Here is a 16,611-nt window from a genome sequence, read left to right as displayed (position 1 = left end):
GAGGCAAACAGAATGCTGTCAGAAATACCGGGCCTTTTCCATTTTGGAGAGGCTTTTGAGTTTCAAACAATAATAATAAAGAAAGAAAAGAAAAGAAAGAAAAACCAAAATAGACGTTCAAAACTGTGTTTTATTTCCAATGTTGACATTTAGAAGTTAAAGTAAAATAGAAGATATCTATCTTTTCAGTGTATGTAGAACCTTCTTGGAAGAGAACCTTTGAAAGCTGGATCCCTAGGGGAGCTGGGTCCCCTGGTGGTAAGTCCCACTCAGGAGCCTCTGGAGAGGAAACCAGAGGCATGATGGGAGGTGCCTGAGGAGAGCAGAGGGAGACAGAAAGAAGAGGTCAAGTACAGAACTCCGGAACTGAGCAGCTTTTTTAAAAAGCCAGAGATGGGGGCGCCAGGGTGGCTCAGTCGTTAAGCGTCTGCCTTCGGCTCAGGGCGTGATCCCGGCATTCTGGGATCGAGCCCCACATCAGGCTCCTCCGCTAGGAGCCTGCTTCTTCCTCTCCCACTCCCCCTGCTTGTGTTCCCTCTCTCACTGGCTGTCTCTATCTGTCAAATAAATAAATAAAATCTTTTAAATAAATAAATAGCCAGAGATGGGAAGGTCAGAGAGGCAGAAAGAGAAAGGAGTCAGGTGTCACCTGCGACAAGCAAGGAGAGGGCTTCCTTCCGTTCTCCCACTGGATTCTCATGGGATCTGCCCAATGACTCCATCCTGCAGTTACAGGCCTCGGGGGGCAACGTGGTAATAAGGTGGATCCTGCCTCCCGGACAAGCCGAGGTCTTTCTGCTCAGGCTTCTTCATGAGTGTCCCACACAGCTTGGAATCTGCACCCAAAATCACTGTGCAGGGTGAGGTCACACAGGGAGCACCGTTATGGCATAAAACCCAGAGTGCCGGAAGAACTCTACCCAGAATAAAACAGGACGAAGAGAAAAAGGGCCACAAGGTATATCAAATGTGTAGCAAAGCAGTCAACTAAGGAAAAAATTATTCTAAGGAATATTCAAATAAGTAAGCAAAGACGTGAGCATGAGATGCTCATTACAGGTGAACGAACCATCCTGGAAACCACCCAAATGTCAAACAAAGAAACAATGTGCTTCAACAAATTCTGGTATCACAGTGTATCCATAAGTACAGTGAACACAGCCATTACAAATGCAAACACAGTCATATATGTGCTGACGTGGAAAGATATTCACGATATAGTGACTGAAAACAATGATGGATAGCCGTATCGTTAGCATGACCCCATTTATCAAAACATAACACACGTATTTTTATCATATTTATGCATGGAAAAGTCTGGCAGATTACACATGAAAACACTAATAGTTATTTTCTGGGTGGGAGTAGTAAGGCCAAATTTTTATTTTGATTTTCTTTCCATTTATCCAGATCTTCTACTTTTCTTCAAGTTTTTATGTGCATAACCTACCCACTAGCAGTCACTGCTGCTAGACAGAGAACGTCAAGCTGTGGCAAGGAGGTCAATCAGTTCACTGTCATTCTCTGAAACCTCTTATCTAGATGGGGACCAGCAGGAACAGCGCCACAGAGCTTGGCTGGGGAGTTCTTAAGATGTGAGTTCATGCACAGGAGAGTAAGAAGAGAAGTGGTTGCACCAGGACCTCACTAGTGTCATAGAACTCACTCTGCGAACAGTGAATACAAGTGTTGATGGCTCTCTAACCACTGCTCACGCACGACCCAATTCAATCAAGAGGACACCAACCCAGACTGCCCTCTCAGTCTGCCACCCTCCTTCTCCCGCGTCAGGAGTGTGGTTCTGAGGAGGTGGGGGATTTCTGCACCTCACCACAACCACCCATGCTCAGATTCTGCCTCCTGATATAAAGGGGATGGGGTAAAAGCTAAAAGGTCAGGATTAACATTTGTGGTGTCAGAAGGGGACAACCACCGCCGAGGCCAGAGCCAACACCAGGACGAGAACTACGAACACCAAGGCCTCCACCGAGACGACAGCCACCCAGACAAAACTGCCATCGAGACCCGAACCACCCAAATATCCAGAACCACCGAGACCAGAACCCCTCCCAATACCAGAACTGAGGAAACCAGAATGATGGATCAAGACCGAAAATAGCACCAAGCCCAAAAACAATGCCAGAGAGAACCGCTGAGACCAGAACCACCAAGAACCACCTCCAACAGCAACCCTGAAAACTTCAGAGCAGAACCACTGAAATCCGAATCACTGAGACCACAACTACCACCAAGACCAGCCCTGGCCCTCAGCCTAGAGCTGACATGTCTAATTTTAGTGTCACGATATTCAGCGGGACCTTTGCCAATGCCAAAACATTGGTCTTAGGGGCCAAAGTGGTGACAGACAGGAGCTAAGTGCCTCACATTCTAAAAAGAATGACCAACATCAGGCAGACACCTGCCTCAGAGCTCGCTAGGGAGGGGCATGGTGAGTCCTACTGTCACCTCCCTCCTCTCTAAGGAGGAAAAAGAGCACTGCAGGGGAACCTGCCCAGAGACCGGCCATCCACCCCCTACCCCCACCGACTGGCCTCAGCTCAGACAGTCTGCTGATCTGTCCCCCGGAGCAGGGCATGGGAACTGAAGGCAGCTGGCAGCCAGAGAGAGGAGGGAGCATGTTGGATCCCATGCCTCCGCTGTCTGCACAGCAGGGAAGCGTGCATTTCCTATGGATCGAGTGGACAACACCAAAGGGAGCAGGGGTGTCTTTGTGATTGAAGTGTGGTTGACACATGACGTCACATTCGCTTCAGCCGTACAACGCAGTGATTCGGCAAGTCTCTATGTTATGCTACGGGTCTGGGTTTAAACCACCTTGCTGGTACCCCAGCCCACAGAGCTGAGCACTGGGCAGGAAGAGCCCAGCAGCAATGCCAGGCAGAGCCGGACCTCCTGCTCCAGGAAAGGGAGGGCCTGCAGAGCCGTCTGAAGAAACCGCACTTGCCACCCACGGGCACGAGAGTCAGCGAGAGCCGGACGTGCAGTGGCAACCGCCAGAGAGAGGCATCCAGTTACGTAGAAAACTCTTTGCTCTTCTCCCTGCTCCCTTCTGCTATTTCCAATGCCAGGAAAGCTGGACCCAGAATAATTAAAAGGAAGAAGTATCCCAGAGCCAATCCTCACCACTGGTTGAGGTGGGAAGAGAACAGACCACAGCACAACCGCGTGGCATGTGCCCGGAGCCACGTGTCAACCCTACACGGGACAGAAGGGAGGGGAGATTGAAAGCAAAGTGGGGAATCAAAATTTTAAACCGGACTGGACTTTTTTTTACATGAAAAAATGAAAGTGAATCTGCCCAAGGTTTCGCTAAGGAAGGGAGTGGATTTGACGAAGCATGCTTGGAGCCCATGACTGGAGCCATGTTTACACCCACGGAGTGGAGGTTTCCCCATGAAGGAGGCTGCAAAGGGAGAGCTGGAACAGCTCCCCAAGGAGAGGATCTGAAGCCGCAGGAAGCTTCCAGGGCCCATGACACCAGAAGTGGGAGGGAAGCAGCAAGCTTCTCCAGAAATGTTCAAGAACAAGTTAGAAAAACACAAGACTGCCGGCCTCATGCTTTGCTCTGCAGTCCATCACAGTTACTTGTGGTCAGTGACTACAAGAGGTTAAGTCGTCGCTGGTGTATTAAAGGAAATCTCGTTTTTATTAAATGAGTTGGCACACCCTTGCTCCCTGTGGCTCAGCCTTGTGTCTACTAATTCTCTACCAGCCACCTAGTGGCAGAACACAAGGCAAGGGGAGATACGGAGGGACATCTCAAGGCGCCCAAACACCATAGTCCCAAGACACCCCAGAGGGGCAGTTTTGAATCAAACCCAGGCAGGCCCTAGACAGACAACCACATGTCCAACCCATGAGCAGGGTCTCAGGACTGACCGACACTTCACTAGAACATTCTCCCATGACCCATGGGGAGACTGCCCTAGCCAATCCCACTCACACCTGCAGGAGCTCCCCATGAGAAGATGGGGCCCCACCCCCTCCTAGCCGGTGCAGCATCCTCTCTGTTCGGCTGATGCCTCCTGAGTGCCCCCTACAGTACCACAGCAGAAACTACAGGCAGGCTCCAGTTCTCACCCACCATACAGGCAGCAACAGCCGCAGACAGCTCCGTCCATCACATACCCGTCACATGCCAGACACTGTTTTTGTTTTGACTGTTCCCTTCTTCCACTTGCAGCGGATTAACTTCTCCAAACAATTCTGTGAGGTAGATCCCCTCTCTACAGAGGCCGAAACTGATGCAGAGAAGTTTTCGTGGCAGGTCAGGAAGGAGGTGCGCTGGGACTCGAGCAGTGGGCAGTGTGGATGATAGTGGAGTCAGAAACCTCCGTTTACGATCTCCTGCACACACTGCCCCAAACAGGGAAACAACACGGCCAGAGGCACACAGATATGGAAAAATCCAAAAGAGGTCACTGAGTGATTCAAGCTGGGCAAACACTGCCCTTGGCCAAAGGTCAACAGACTGCCTCAAAGCACATTTAAATTTTATAGGGTGCAAGAAGACAAAATGAAACGTGGTGCCTTGAAACCTCAGCCCCAGCTGACCAGGAATAAAGCCTGTTTCAGATCTGCCGAGGGGACAGAAAAGCAAGTCTCCACCATCTGCCACCACCCTACACCCCACTGACTAGAGAAACCCTAAAACCACCCTGAAAATACTTAACTTCCATTCTCAAAAAGAGATCTGTTAAAATGTACTTATGGAGTGGCATCAATGAAATGGGATAACGGGGGAGAAACCGCACCTCGACAACCAGTTCTCATGAGCCACTGAAGTCATGGGGCACTGGAGCTGGAAGAGGCTCAGAAGCACTGTGTCCAAGAAAGTGAACTGAGAGGCAGTCTGATGAATCGATCCCACGGTGTGAGCCTTTATGCAAGTGTGCATCCTCATTGAACAGACATTAAAGCCCTTCTGAAGGGCCAGGCCCTTGGCTAGACCCTGAGGGTACACAGGCCACCCCACTAAGCCATACACCCAAGAAGTTATGTCTGAAAAGAGGGGTTGCCTTATTCTAATTCCCACAGGGGGCTGTCCTGGGCTAGCCCAGCCCTGGGGGCACAACACTACAACGTGCTCTGCACCTTTAGACCAGAGGCTACAGACTGCTTGGCTAAAGCCAGGCTGCAAACATTTGTCTGGCTTCCACTGCTTTCAAAACCGGGAGGTTTCATAGGAAACCTGGATGATCCAGCTATCTTGAGAAATTAGAAGCTATGGCAATCCCGGGCTTGGGGTGATGGTCAGATGGAGGCGAGCAGAGGCTTCTCTAACTAGATGGACCACATGCCATCCACTTTGCTGCTGTCTCCACCACTCCCTATAGTCTCTTGGGCGATACTATCTTCACTCTTTTATTTCAGTCTGCCCTGTTGGCAAATGAGGATGCAAGAGATGAGGTGGGCCTTCTCAGGCTAGTGGGAAAGACAGGAATCTAAAAAAAGGACTGCAAAATAGTGTGATATGTGTTGATAGAAGCAAACTCAGAATATGTATTTAGTGGCTGAGCTAAGGCCAGAACCTAGGCTCTGCCCCATTCATTGTGTTCTGGCCTCTAGCAGCCTCGCCTCTACTGGGCACATGCAGACAGTCATTCTAGACTGAAAAAACAGGGTCCACCACAGTCCCAAGTCACTGCTGGTACATGGTATTCAAGTGGCACCCAGGCCCTACTCAGGACTCAGAGAGGACCCAAGGAATTTGAATCATTCTTACAGCTAAGACAACCAGAAATACCGTTTGCTGGAGGTAAGAGAGAAAATTAGATTCTCTTCGGTATAGGGTTAACACAAATCATACCACCTCTTGGCGATCTAGAGTAATGCTGGTAAGCAAGCAGAGGGATGCCTGCCATACTTCTTTCCTAAATATTACCTGCAGGAGGGCAGAGGGCATGAAGACTGTCCGTATCAGCAGCCACCAGGAGCTCTGCCAGGAAGCCATGGGGTCCAGTTTCCTGGGGATCTCTCCTGAGCCTACAAAAGAGGAAAACATTGGTTTCCATCCAGCTCTGCCCCCGGTGGCAGCACCATGACTTAAGACACCAACCAGAGGGAGGGATCCTGAGCCTCCCATAACGTCTTGCAAAGGTTTGTGTAGGTCCAAGGTGGAGCTGTACCAAGGGTACAGATGGGCCCACATCAAGGTCAGCAGGGCAGCTGGACCTGACTCCCATGTGCAACCCACACCTCTAGCCCTTCAGAAGCTGAGACATCTCTGCACCAGCCGCTTTCCAGCTCATGTGTCAGCAGCAGGGTGTGGCTACTGGCATCTGACTCAGGAAGTCAGCACGGAGCCAAGGCTTAGGGCACCTGCCAGCTTCTTCGACTTCAGGCAAAAATGAATCTAAGACCAACTAAGCCAGCCCAGAGACTGGAAGGGACCTGCCTAAGGTCACACAGCATGGTGACTGTTGTACGACTGGAACGCAGGTCTTCTGAAAGTTCAAGGCTTTCCCCAGCAGATGACACCGTGTGCTGTCCGAACCCCAGACCTGCAGCCTGAGAGGTCTGAGAGCTGAGTCCGGGGTGGTTCAGAGGGCACAGCCTCAACGCCCGCCCAACACAACCTCCCAAAAGTAGGTGAGGGTGAACCAGCAGAGGCCCCCTGAGCCTGGGAGGGCCGCGGGGGGGTCTCTGCAGCGTTCTCCTGACAATTTACAGGGAAATCAGTATGAGTCGAGACTGGAAAAGCCGAGGTCACACTCGCCTCTCGCTTCGCCTCGCGGGCGCCTTGGCGGAGCCGGTGTCCGGGGGCGGGTCGGTGGCTTCTCTCCATCTGGAGAAAGCATTAAGGGCCTGGCCTAATGCGATCCGCAAATGTGCTGCTGTTTCCGACCTGAGGCGGCGACTCTGGGCCGAAGGGAGGCGGCCGGTGCCGGGCCCCGGGACCGCGCGCCCCCCTCGCCGGCTCGCCCCGGCTGCCCCGCCGCACACCCCGCCGGCCGCCTGCTGCCCGCCGGTGGCTCCTCCTGCGTCCGCGCGCCCCCGGCACCCTACGCCCGCTTTTCCCGCGGGCGCGTCGCCTCGGCCCCTGGCGCTCTAGGCGCTCGAGACCCACCGGCCGGGCGGCCGGCCCTTCCGACGCTCACGGCTCCTGGCTGCTGTCCGTCCGTTTTCCGCCTGGGAAGCCCGACCCCGAAAGCCCCCGTTCTCCGGGGTTCCCCCACAAGTTAAGAGCGAGCCCCGCCCGCGGAGAGCCCCGCACGTCACTCCCCGAATGCTCCAGGAGCCCACGGAGCGTGCCGACCCGAGGTCTCCAAGCCGCGGCGGGGGTGAGCGCCCCGGTCCTGGAGACCCCTGGACCCGCGAAGTAACCCCCTCCCGCTCCGCCTCCCCCAACCCTGCTCGGCGGCCACTGCCCCGAGTCTGACTACCCCCGGGGAAAGCCTTCCCTCGCCCCCCGCGCGGAGCTCGCGACACCCACCTTGCGCGGTGGACGCTTCTGGAACGTGCAGCCCGGGCGGCGCGGGCCGGGCGCGCGCGGCGGAGAGGCGGGCGGGAGCGGCGCCGTCAACACCTCGTGCGGAATCCGGGACCAGGACGTTCCCCGACGCCGGCCTCCAGCCCGCGGCGCCGCAGTCGCTGCCGCCGCCGAGCAGTTAAATGGGGCTGGGACGGGGGCCGCCCCGCCTCTCCCGCCCCCTCCGGGCGCGGAGCGCAGCGCTGGCGGGGGCCCAGCGGCGGAGGGCGCGCGCCGCCACCTGCACCGCCCGGCAAGTGCACGGCGCGCCTCGCCGCCCGCCCGCCCTCCGCCCGAGCCGGGGGCGCCGGGGCGCGAGGGGAGCGCGTGAGGGGCCGGGCCCGGGCCGCTGCGAGCGCGCGGGGCCTCGGCGACGGCGAGACGCGGCTGGAACGCTCCTCCGCCCGCTTCCTGGAAGCCACTCCTCGCCCTGGGCCGGCCGCCAGGCGTGGTGCCAAGAGCCGGGATTGCCGACGCCGCCACCGCCGACGCCGGCAGGCGCGCTGGGGAGAGGCGGCCGCGGCCTCGCGAGCCAGCCCGGGGCGCCCCGCCTCAGTCGGAGCCGGGAGGAGGGCTGCCGTCGCCTCCCGCCGTCCCGAGCCCCCAGCCTCCCCTCCCGGGCCAGGCGCCGGCGCTGCTCAGGCCGGCCCAGTGGCCACACGGAGGGGTGCCCGCAGCCGCCAGCCGCCGGCTCATGCCCGCGGGCCTCAGGCGCCCCCGGCCGGTCGGGTCCTAAGCGGAGTCCGCGACCCCCGTCCCGGCCCGCGCCGCCTCGGTCCCGGGCCCCCGCCCCCCGCGCAGAACCCACGCCCCCCGCGCAGAACCCACGCCCGGCCACGGACTCCTGAGCGCGCTCACCACGTGGACATCTGACCGCCAGGGGCCACGAGTGACCGAGTAGGGTCCCCTCCAGGCCAGGTACCAGCAGCCACTTCATGGGAGATGGGCTTGTTTGAGCTGCCCAAACAATGGGGTGCCGCGCCGAGGGTTAAGGGTAACGGGATGTCAAGACTGGGGACAGGGATGACTTTCCTTGTGGACTTCTAGAAGTGAAGAGAATTAAGACGCAGTGTTTGTCCCTGGCTTGGGCCTAATCTCAGAGGTATAAAGCCAGGGGCCAGGGTACAAAGCTCAGAAAGGCTGCCTTATGCCCCACCTAAGTGTGACCACGGGCATCATTTCCTTGGGTACCCGTGTGCCAGCCACTGTGCTGAGCTCTTCCTGCACAGTTAATCTTCACATCGGGCTCAGTGGCGTTGGTTAAGATCATTATTTCCATTTCACAGTGAGGAAGCCGAGGCCCAGAGGAAGATACCTTGCACACAGTGAGTTGCAAAGCCAGGGTTGACGCCGGTCTCCTCTCTAAAGTTCCTCTGCTGTTCATCCCGGAAGCTGCACTCCGGCCTGTTCTGTAGTTGCTACATTCGGCTGGTGTCAGACTGTGTCCCCACTCCATGTGAGACGGCTGGACTCTCATGGTCAGATGAGCAGAGGACAGTGTGCCAGGGGCAGAGGGCGCAGGGGGAGATGGCTCAGTCCAGGGCAGGGATCGCTGGGCTGAACCTCCAAGATGGCACCTACCTACGGTTCTCCGTCGTTCTGTTCGTATGAAGCCAAGGGAACAATGTTGTGAATACCGAACCTCTGAAAGACAGAGTTAGGTCCCTGCCAGCCCCTGGTCACGTCTGTCAACCAATCAATATACAACCTCATTTTATCTGTGGTTCTCGTTAGAACATACCTCATGGATTCATGAACACTGAACCCATGGCCACCAGCAGTACCACTCCTGCCCGAATGAAGCATCTCCGGCCCACGGATTTGCTCTGGAGGACACATCGCACTGAACCTCTGTTTAGGAGCACTGGCCAGCCCTCCAGCACTGCTTTGGGGGCCCTTTTAAACAGCGAAATGACCAACAAAGAAGACAAAAACATAAAAAGTGGCACAGCATAGACCCTAAAAGGACACTTGCTTACAGGGTGACTGCTGACACCAGAAGGCAGAGTAGGGCCCCCCGTTCCACCTTCCACCTGTCACTGGGGACACGAGAGCAGGTGATTCACAATTTCTGCCCCTTTTCCAAATGAGCATGAACTGCAAGTATTGATTTGCTGAAAATAAATCTTAGGTGAATTCACAAACATGGGAGATGCAAATAACGAGGACCGAGCGTTGGTGCTTCTCACCAGGGTGTCAGTAGGGGGATAACAACACCATTTCAGGACATCAGGGGCACCAGGCTCTGCTCCAGGCTCCTCGCACGTATTAAGTCAGTCATCACCAGCCTATGGGGTAGGCATTGTTTTTATTCCATTTTGCAAATGAGGAGACTGATGTAGAAGGGTTGAACCACACATTCTTAGCAGCGAGAATGTGCCAGTTCTCACGTCATTCATAGTCTAAAACGAGCCCTGATGTTCATGGAGCCTATTGCAAGAAGCACATGAATATTCAAGATGAAATGGAGAATTCAAAGAGACATTATGTCCGTGCAGCTGGGGTGAACTGAGCTGCCCGTGCCTGCAGTTCGGGAAAGCACCGAGAGTGCCTGTGGAGCAGAAGGTGTGCTGGCAACACTGGAGGTGCTCTGCTCCAGGTAGAAGTGCCTCAGCGGGACTTCCTGTCTCATTGCCCCGGGCACTCTTGATTCCTGAGCCAGGCTCCAGGGGGCGCCCTGCATCACGTATGGAGGCCGGGCTGAGGCGCGCTCTCCCATGGGCTACATCTCCTGTCGGGCCAGCCCCTCAAGAAACAGTGGGTGGGCAGTGAAAAGGAGAAGAGCAGGCATCGCCAGCACCGAGGGCAGTTCCTTCCTGTTCCTCCAGCAGATCAAGCGATCCCCTTTGTAACGAAGGCACTGTGAGTTAGCCAGGAAGGGCAGACTCCACTTAGGGAGGGCTGGCTGGACCTCGCAGGCCCTGTGCCCAGGTTCCCAGCTAACTACCCCCATTAGGACTCTCCTACCACTCTGCCCAAGTGTAGACCCAAAACTTTCCCTCAGTCACCCACCCACTCTCCCCTCTGCCCTGCACCCCCTCCACTCAGATCTGGCCAAAATGTTTCAACAAGACATTGCTGAAGAGGTGGGAGAAGATTGGGGAGTGGGAAGAACAGAAGAGAACGTACCCCCAAAAAGCCAATCTGTTGGATTGGGCCACTGGGTGCAGTGGGCCACCCAATCTATCTCTGAGGGTTCTGGCCCTAGACTGCCCCTTCCTCCCAATAGAATCCCTACCGCCTGAGGACAAGGGCAGTGTCGTCAACCCTGAGAGTTCTAAGAAACTGAGTTCCACTTCTTCCCGAGGATCCATCTTCTTGAGTTCCTGTTTCCTTTACCAGGCACAAGATCTGCTTCTTCCCTGGAAGAGTTTTAGGGATCCCCACCTCTACTCCCAGCATGGCCTACTAACCCCCACCAGACAGGCAGACAAGCACAACAACGCTACATTTGTGTGGGAGGCGTGCACAGAGGACCAGGGAACTTACTATGGGTGACGCTGGTGTGGGAGTAGGTGTGTGTTTTACCCTAAGAGAGAGAAGACATCCCTTCCGGGCATCAGCCTGAATTTGTTCTTGATACAGTTTTGTTCTCTCTGCTCGCAGGACCTGTGAGATGGGTGTGAGAAGCACGCCCGAGAAGATGACATTGGAGGCTTGGAGAGAAATATTTGGGGGCGAATCCTATAGAAGTTGCAGTTGACTACAATAGGAACAAAGCATACGCTCTCAGCCAAAGCCCTCAGGAGATAAGAGGCCGGGACTGCCAGGTGAGCACGGTGTGTTAGGGCTGTGAGATTGTCAAGAGGGTGGTCTTCCAGAAAAAAGAAAACTGTAAGGGAGTAGAGAGCAGGACAGGAAAGGGGGGAGAGCAGAGCAAGCCTGAGGCCCAGGGGCGGTCTCCCTTTTGCTTGATCCTTAGTGTCCCTGGAGCAGAAGATTCGCCACACACTTGCCCAGTCTTAAGGCAACATCCACGTGCCAGTCCATCCTCGCCTCCTCTAGAGTTGGATGGTGGCGTGACCTCCCCGGCTACTCCCGTAAACCAAAGGCAGTGCTCCAGAGAAGCTCTCAGGCTTGAGCCCTTGGCAGCCATGCTCTCCTCAGCAGGGGGACGGGTGCACCTGCCGACGCTGGGGGTCTGGACAGAGCGTCCACACCGACAGCACCGACTTCACGCGGTGCTTCAGGTCTCCTTAGCCCCATATGGGAAACACGCTCAGCCAGTGTTTACAGTTTTCTGCCTGTCCGGGGTGGAGTCCTTCTTTGGAACAGAAATTTGTTTTATAAAATGTGTTCAAGTCTCCTGCTTCCTCAGCAAAAAGAGCCCTTGGGAAGAGGGGTGACAGGAGCCGGTTCTGTGCGGTGAGGCGCTCTGGGCTGTGGCGTACCCTCGCTCTTGGCTTCTCCTCTCATCCCGCCCTGAGATCCCCAGAGAGCACCTCGGGGGGCCAGATGGGTGATCTCATGACTTCTCTGAGGGCCAGATGCATGCTTTCAAGTCAGGAGCTTAGGAATTAGGATTACTGCGGCTCTGGGGCTCTGAGCCAATCGGAATCTCTGTCGGGAGGGTGGTGTTGGACAGACTTTTTCTAGAAAGTTTCAAATCCTTAGGGGTGGGCTAAGGAGGGTTAGCGTCCCCTAGAGTGTTGGAAACAAACAGAACTGGGATCTGGTGACCTTCCATGCCTCAAACCAAGGCTGGTTCCCACGTGGCCTCTAGGACTAGGAGGGTGCTGACCTGGCTCGGATTTGTGTGATCTTATACTCTGATAATCTCGCGTGCGCGCACACACACACACACACACACACACACACACACACATATGTCCAGATAGACTCTACTGCGGATCGGGAACAAAACACAGATGCCCCGGGAAGAACGGATTTGCTAGTAACTTTGAACCGTTCCACTCGGCCCCTGACAACCCTCATCTTCCCTTCAGAGGCACAAGGTGAGAGGGGAACCCTGGAGCTCTCGTCAGGAAACCCACCATTTCGGTCCAGGATTGGCCACAAATTGGGGGATTCTGGGCAAATCGCTTCACCTCTCCGAGCATCAGCTTTCCCTGCTACATTGCGGGCAATAGGTCTTTCCGGTGTAATGTCCAAAATTGTTGTTATACTCTGCTTGTATAATACAGCAACTCTCTACATATAGCAGCTCCTCCACCACTCAGCCACAGCAGTCTCTGCAGCTCGGACCCCAACCAGAACAGAAAAGGCCTCTGCGCATCCGCCTGACATCAGATTTAAGCATATTGCGTCTGAGCAAACACTTGGGTCTCACCCAAGCTTTTGATTCTGTGTTTGCACATTGTTCCAACGTGTTTGTTCTTCTGGCTTTCAAGAGTAACTTAGAGGCTGTAAATTCGAAAGGAAAAGAAAGCCTGCTAAGCAAAGCGATACTAGCCACATAAAGTCACTACAGAAGAACTGTAAAAGGCACAAGAGAAGTAAAAACAAAAACAAAAAAACAACACCATAGTCTGGGACAGTTTTATTCCCCTCAGAAGGCCTCAGAAAATCACTGCATCCTGGCACGGTACTGTGTCCGTGTTCACGAATCCAGATTATTTATCGAATGCATTTGTACGTTAGACTCTGTTCATGGATGGATCGAAGTACATGCTACGTTTTAGGAAATCATTCACTCACAAAAGGGTTAAGATTTAAGAAAAAGAAAACAGGGGCGCCTGGGTGGCACAGCGGTTAAGCCACCCAGGGGTCCCCACATTAGGCATTTTTTAAAAGATTTTATTTATTTATTTATTTATTTATTTATTTGAGAGGGAGAAGCAAACTCCCTGCCGAGCAGAGAGCCCGACACAAGGCTCAATCCCAGGACCCTGAGATCCTGACCTGAGCCAAAGGCAAATGCTTAACAAACTGAGCCACCCAGGTGCCCCTATTAGGCATTTTTATCCCTTCTTTACCAAGACCCAGGCAAAAATGTTCTTTTTTTTTTTTAAGATTTTATTTATTTATTCGACAGAGATAGAGACAGCCAGCGAGAGAGGGAACACAAGCAGGGGGAGTGGGAGAGGAAGAAGCAGGCTCATAGCAGAGGAGCCTGATGTGGGGCCCGATCCCATAACGCCAGGATCACGCCCTGAGCCGAAGGCAGACGCTTAACCGCTGTGCCACCCAGGCGTCCCTAGGCAAAAATGTTCTATGGATGAGTGTGAAGAACCAATTTCCTTCAGATCCCACCATCCACGATTGGCCAGCTTCAGATCCGAAGAAAAGTTCAGTTCAATGCAGTGAAATGCAATGTATATTAACTGACAATCGACTTTGTGCCAGGCATGGGCTAGGTCCTGGGAACACAATGGTGTAATAAGATATTACCTGTCCCTGAAGGAGCCAATGAGATAGGATGTGATAAATGTTCCCAGAGTGTTAGAACAGGGAGCTATAAAAGAATTGGGTAGGATGGCAATTAATTCGGTCATGGGGGTGTTAGAGATTCTTAGGAGAAGTGATGTTTCCGTTGAGAGCTAACTTTTAAGTACAGGCTCAGGATCTTCTTCCTTAAAATAAAATCAGCTACTCCCCAATGAAAACCAATCTACTAGAATATTTAGTATATTTAGAATATACTATTTAGAATAATATAAATGGCTGGGGTGGGGATCAGATCTAGGAAAGAATAAGTAAATCCGTCCCATGCTCTAGAACAAATCCTATCTGACCACCTAGCACACATGTGAGTTACACATGCCTCTTCAAACTAATGAGGAATTGAGGGAACATTGTAGAGTATCTGCAGTGGACATATCCTAATGGGGCCCCCCAGTGATCGCTGTCTCCTGGTACTCGCACCACTGTGTAATCCCCTCTCCTTGAGTGTGGACAGGATCTGTGACTTACTTCTAGCAATAAAATATGACAAAGGTGCTTCCTCGGTGCTGCCTGCAGAGGTGGCAGCCATTCCCTCTTGGCATCCTGGCCACCCTCAGACCTCTGTTGAAGCCCATGATCATTAAAAAGAGGACCAAGAAGTTAAGCCAGCACCAGTCAGACCCCTATGTCAAAATTAAGCACAACTGGCAGAAACCCAAAGGCATTGACAATAGGGTACATACAAGATTCAAGGGTCAGATCTTAATGCCCAGCACTGATTACAGGAGCAACAAGGAAACAGAGCACATGCTTCCCAGGGGCTTCTGGAAATTCCTAATCCACAGCATCAAGGAGCTGAAGTGTTGCTGCTGTGCAACAAATCTTACCGGGCAAAGATTGCTCACAATGTCTCCTCCAAGAACCACAGAACCACAGTGGAAAGAGCACCCCAGCTGGCCATCAGAGTCAGCAAGCCCAATGCCAGGCTGTGCAGCAAAGAAAATGAATAGACAACTGGTGCACACATCATAATTTTGTTGATAAAACCATAAAACTACACACGCACAAAGAATTTTCAAAGGCAATGGGACAGCCCTTCTTTGATTATGTTATATAACATGGTAACTTCCCTCTTGCCAGGAGACTCTCTCCCTTATTTGATAGGATGAAGGGAGCCAATAATAGAGAGACCCATGTGGCAAGGCACTAAGGATCTCCAGCAGACAACCAGCAAAAAAACCGAATTCTGCCATCAAGCACATGAACTTGGCCATGCATCCTTCCTCAGTCAAGCCTCAGATGAGACCTCAGCCCTGGCTGACACTTTAACTGCAGTCTTGTGAAAGACCCTGAAACAGAGGATCCAGGTTAGCCCTGCCTGGATTTCTGAAACACAGAAGCTGCAAGATACTCAATGTCTGAACGTGTGTTGTTTTAGCCACCAGGTGTGTGATACTTTGTTACATAATAACAGATAATTAATACATTGTCAACAACTTTATTACAGTAAAAACAATTAAGGGGGAGCCTGGGTGACTCAGTCGGTTAAGTGTCCGACTCTTGATTTCAGCTCAGGTCATGATCTCAGGGTTGTGGGATCGAGACTTGTGTTGGGCTGGGTGTTGAGCCTGCTTTAGATTCTTTCTGTCCCCCTCCCTCTGCTCCCCCTCCACCACTTGCATTCTTTCTCCCTCTCTAAAAAAAAAAAAAAAAAAAAAAAAAAAAAGGAGAGAGAATTAAGAAATAGTTCATCTGTTATTTCTGTTACTTGTTCATCTCATTTGTCTTTTCCAATATGTTCTCAGTGGTATCAGCCATGAAGTGGGTTGGATATCACATCAGATCCAGAACTAGAGAGACGGATGCTTATTGACTTAGAACCAACCATCTAAACACAACTTCTTTTTATCACACAGGGAGATATGAAAATCTATATAAAATTTTTATTTGATTTGAAATTCAAATTTAAAGGGACGTAATTTATCTCACATTTCAAGGATGCCAGTTAAAAGCCAGCTTCTAGAATACTGTTCCAGCTCTCAGAATCCTGAGAAAGAGCTTCTAGCCTGGCATTCCCCTGCATTCCTCCACAAAAAATAGTTCTGGGCAGGAATTATTCATGAGAAGGTTTGGGTGTGAAGTAAGAATTCCAGACAAAAAGGAAAACGTGCAAAGGCCCAAAGATGAAAGTTCCAATTCAACAACCACGTGCTTTTTCAATGTTTGGTGTGGCAGAGAAAATGCTGCGCATTCGCCAAATCCCTTCTCATGTGCCTCCTTCTTGGAGGCTGCAATTCCCAGCCTTCTTGCAGGGCCATGTGACTGATTCTAGCCAATGAAATAAGAGTGGAATTGCTGTGTATCTCTTCCTAGTCGAGGCAGTGGAAAGCTCCCGTGGCTTCTCCAGCCCCTTTCTTCCCCTTGGGCAGCTGTGCCCAATGCGCAGACATTGTGCACTGGCATGGCAGAGCCACAAGTCAAAGGGTCCTGGATTGCTGACCCAAGAAGGACAGCCGGCTTGGGGAGTCATCCAACCTACCCCGGAATTTATATGAACAAGCAATTACCTTTATCAGTCGAACCTCTGATGTTTTTTAGTTATTTGTTACTGTAGCATAAACCAGTCTACGCAGACGAATACATTTGGCGCACAAAGTGAAAAGGGGGTTGGCTCGAGTGAAATGGACAGAAAAGTAGGCGGGGGTCAAGTTTGTGAAAGGCACACAAGCCATGCTATGGGGTTTTGTACTTGACCCTAAGCTCAAGGGCTTGCT

The 16,611-nt window shown here is 52.7% G+C and overlaps 1 protein-coding gene and 1 pseudogene across 1 annotated transcript in view; one reads left to right on the top strand and one right to left on the bottom strand.

Moving 5' to 3' along the window:
- Nucleotides 1-7,531, bottom strand: part of ADAMTSL3 (ADAMTS like 3) — a 333,594-nt gene extending 326,063 nt beyond the window's left edge. Inside the window, exons 1-2 of the mRNA XM_040642874.1 lie at nucleotides 7,457-7,531; nucleotides 5,906-6,006 (exon numbers count right to left, since the gene is read on the bottom strand). Coding sequence (XP_040498808.1) covers nucleotides 5,906-5,974 — 69 coding nt within the window. The 5' untranslated portion in view covers nucleotides 5,975-6,006; nucleotides 7,457-7,531. The remainder of the gene's footprint in view (nucleotides 1-5,905; nucleotides 6,007-7,456) is intronic.
- Nucleotides 7,532-14,301: 6,770 nt separating this feature from the next.
- Nucleotides 14,302-15,535, top strand: LOC103660286 (annotated as a pseudogene).
- Nucleotides 15,536-16,611: the final 1,076 nt, after the last annotated feature.

This window comes from Ursus maritimus, unplaced genomic scaffold (assembly GCF_017311325.1).
Source record: "Ursus maritimus isolate PB19 unplaced genomic scaffold, ASM1731132v1 scaffold_27, whole genome shotgun sequence".
Classification (NCBI taxonomy): domain Eukaryota; kingdom Metazoa; phylum Chordata; class Mammalia; order Carnivora; family Ursidae; genus Ursus; species Ursus maritimus.
Note: the sequence above shows the minus strand (reverse complement) of the source record. Positions and strands in the feature narration are given on the sequence as shown.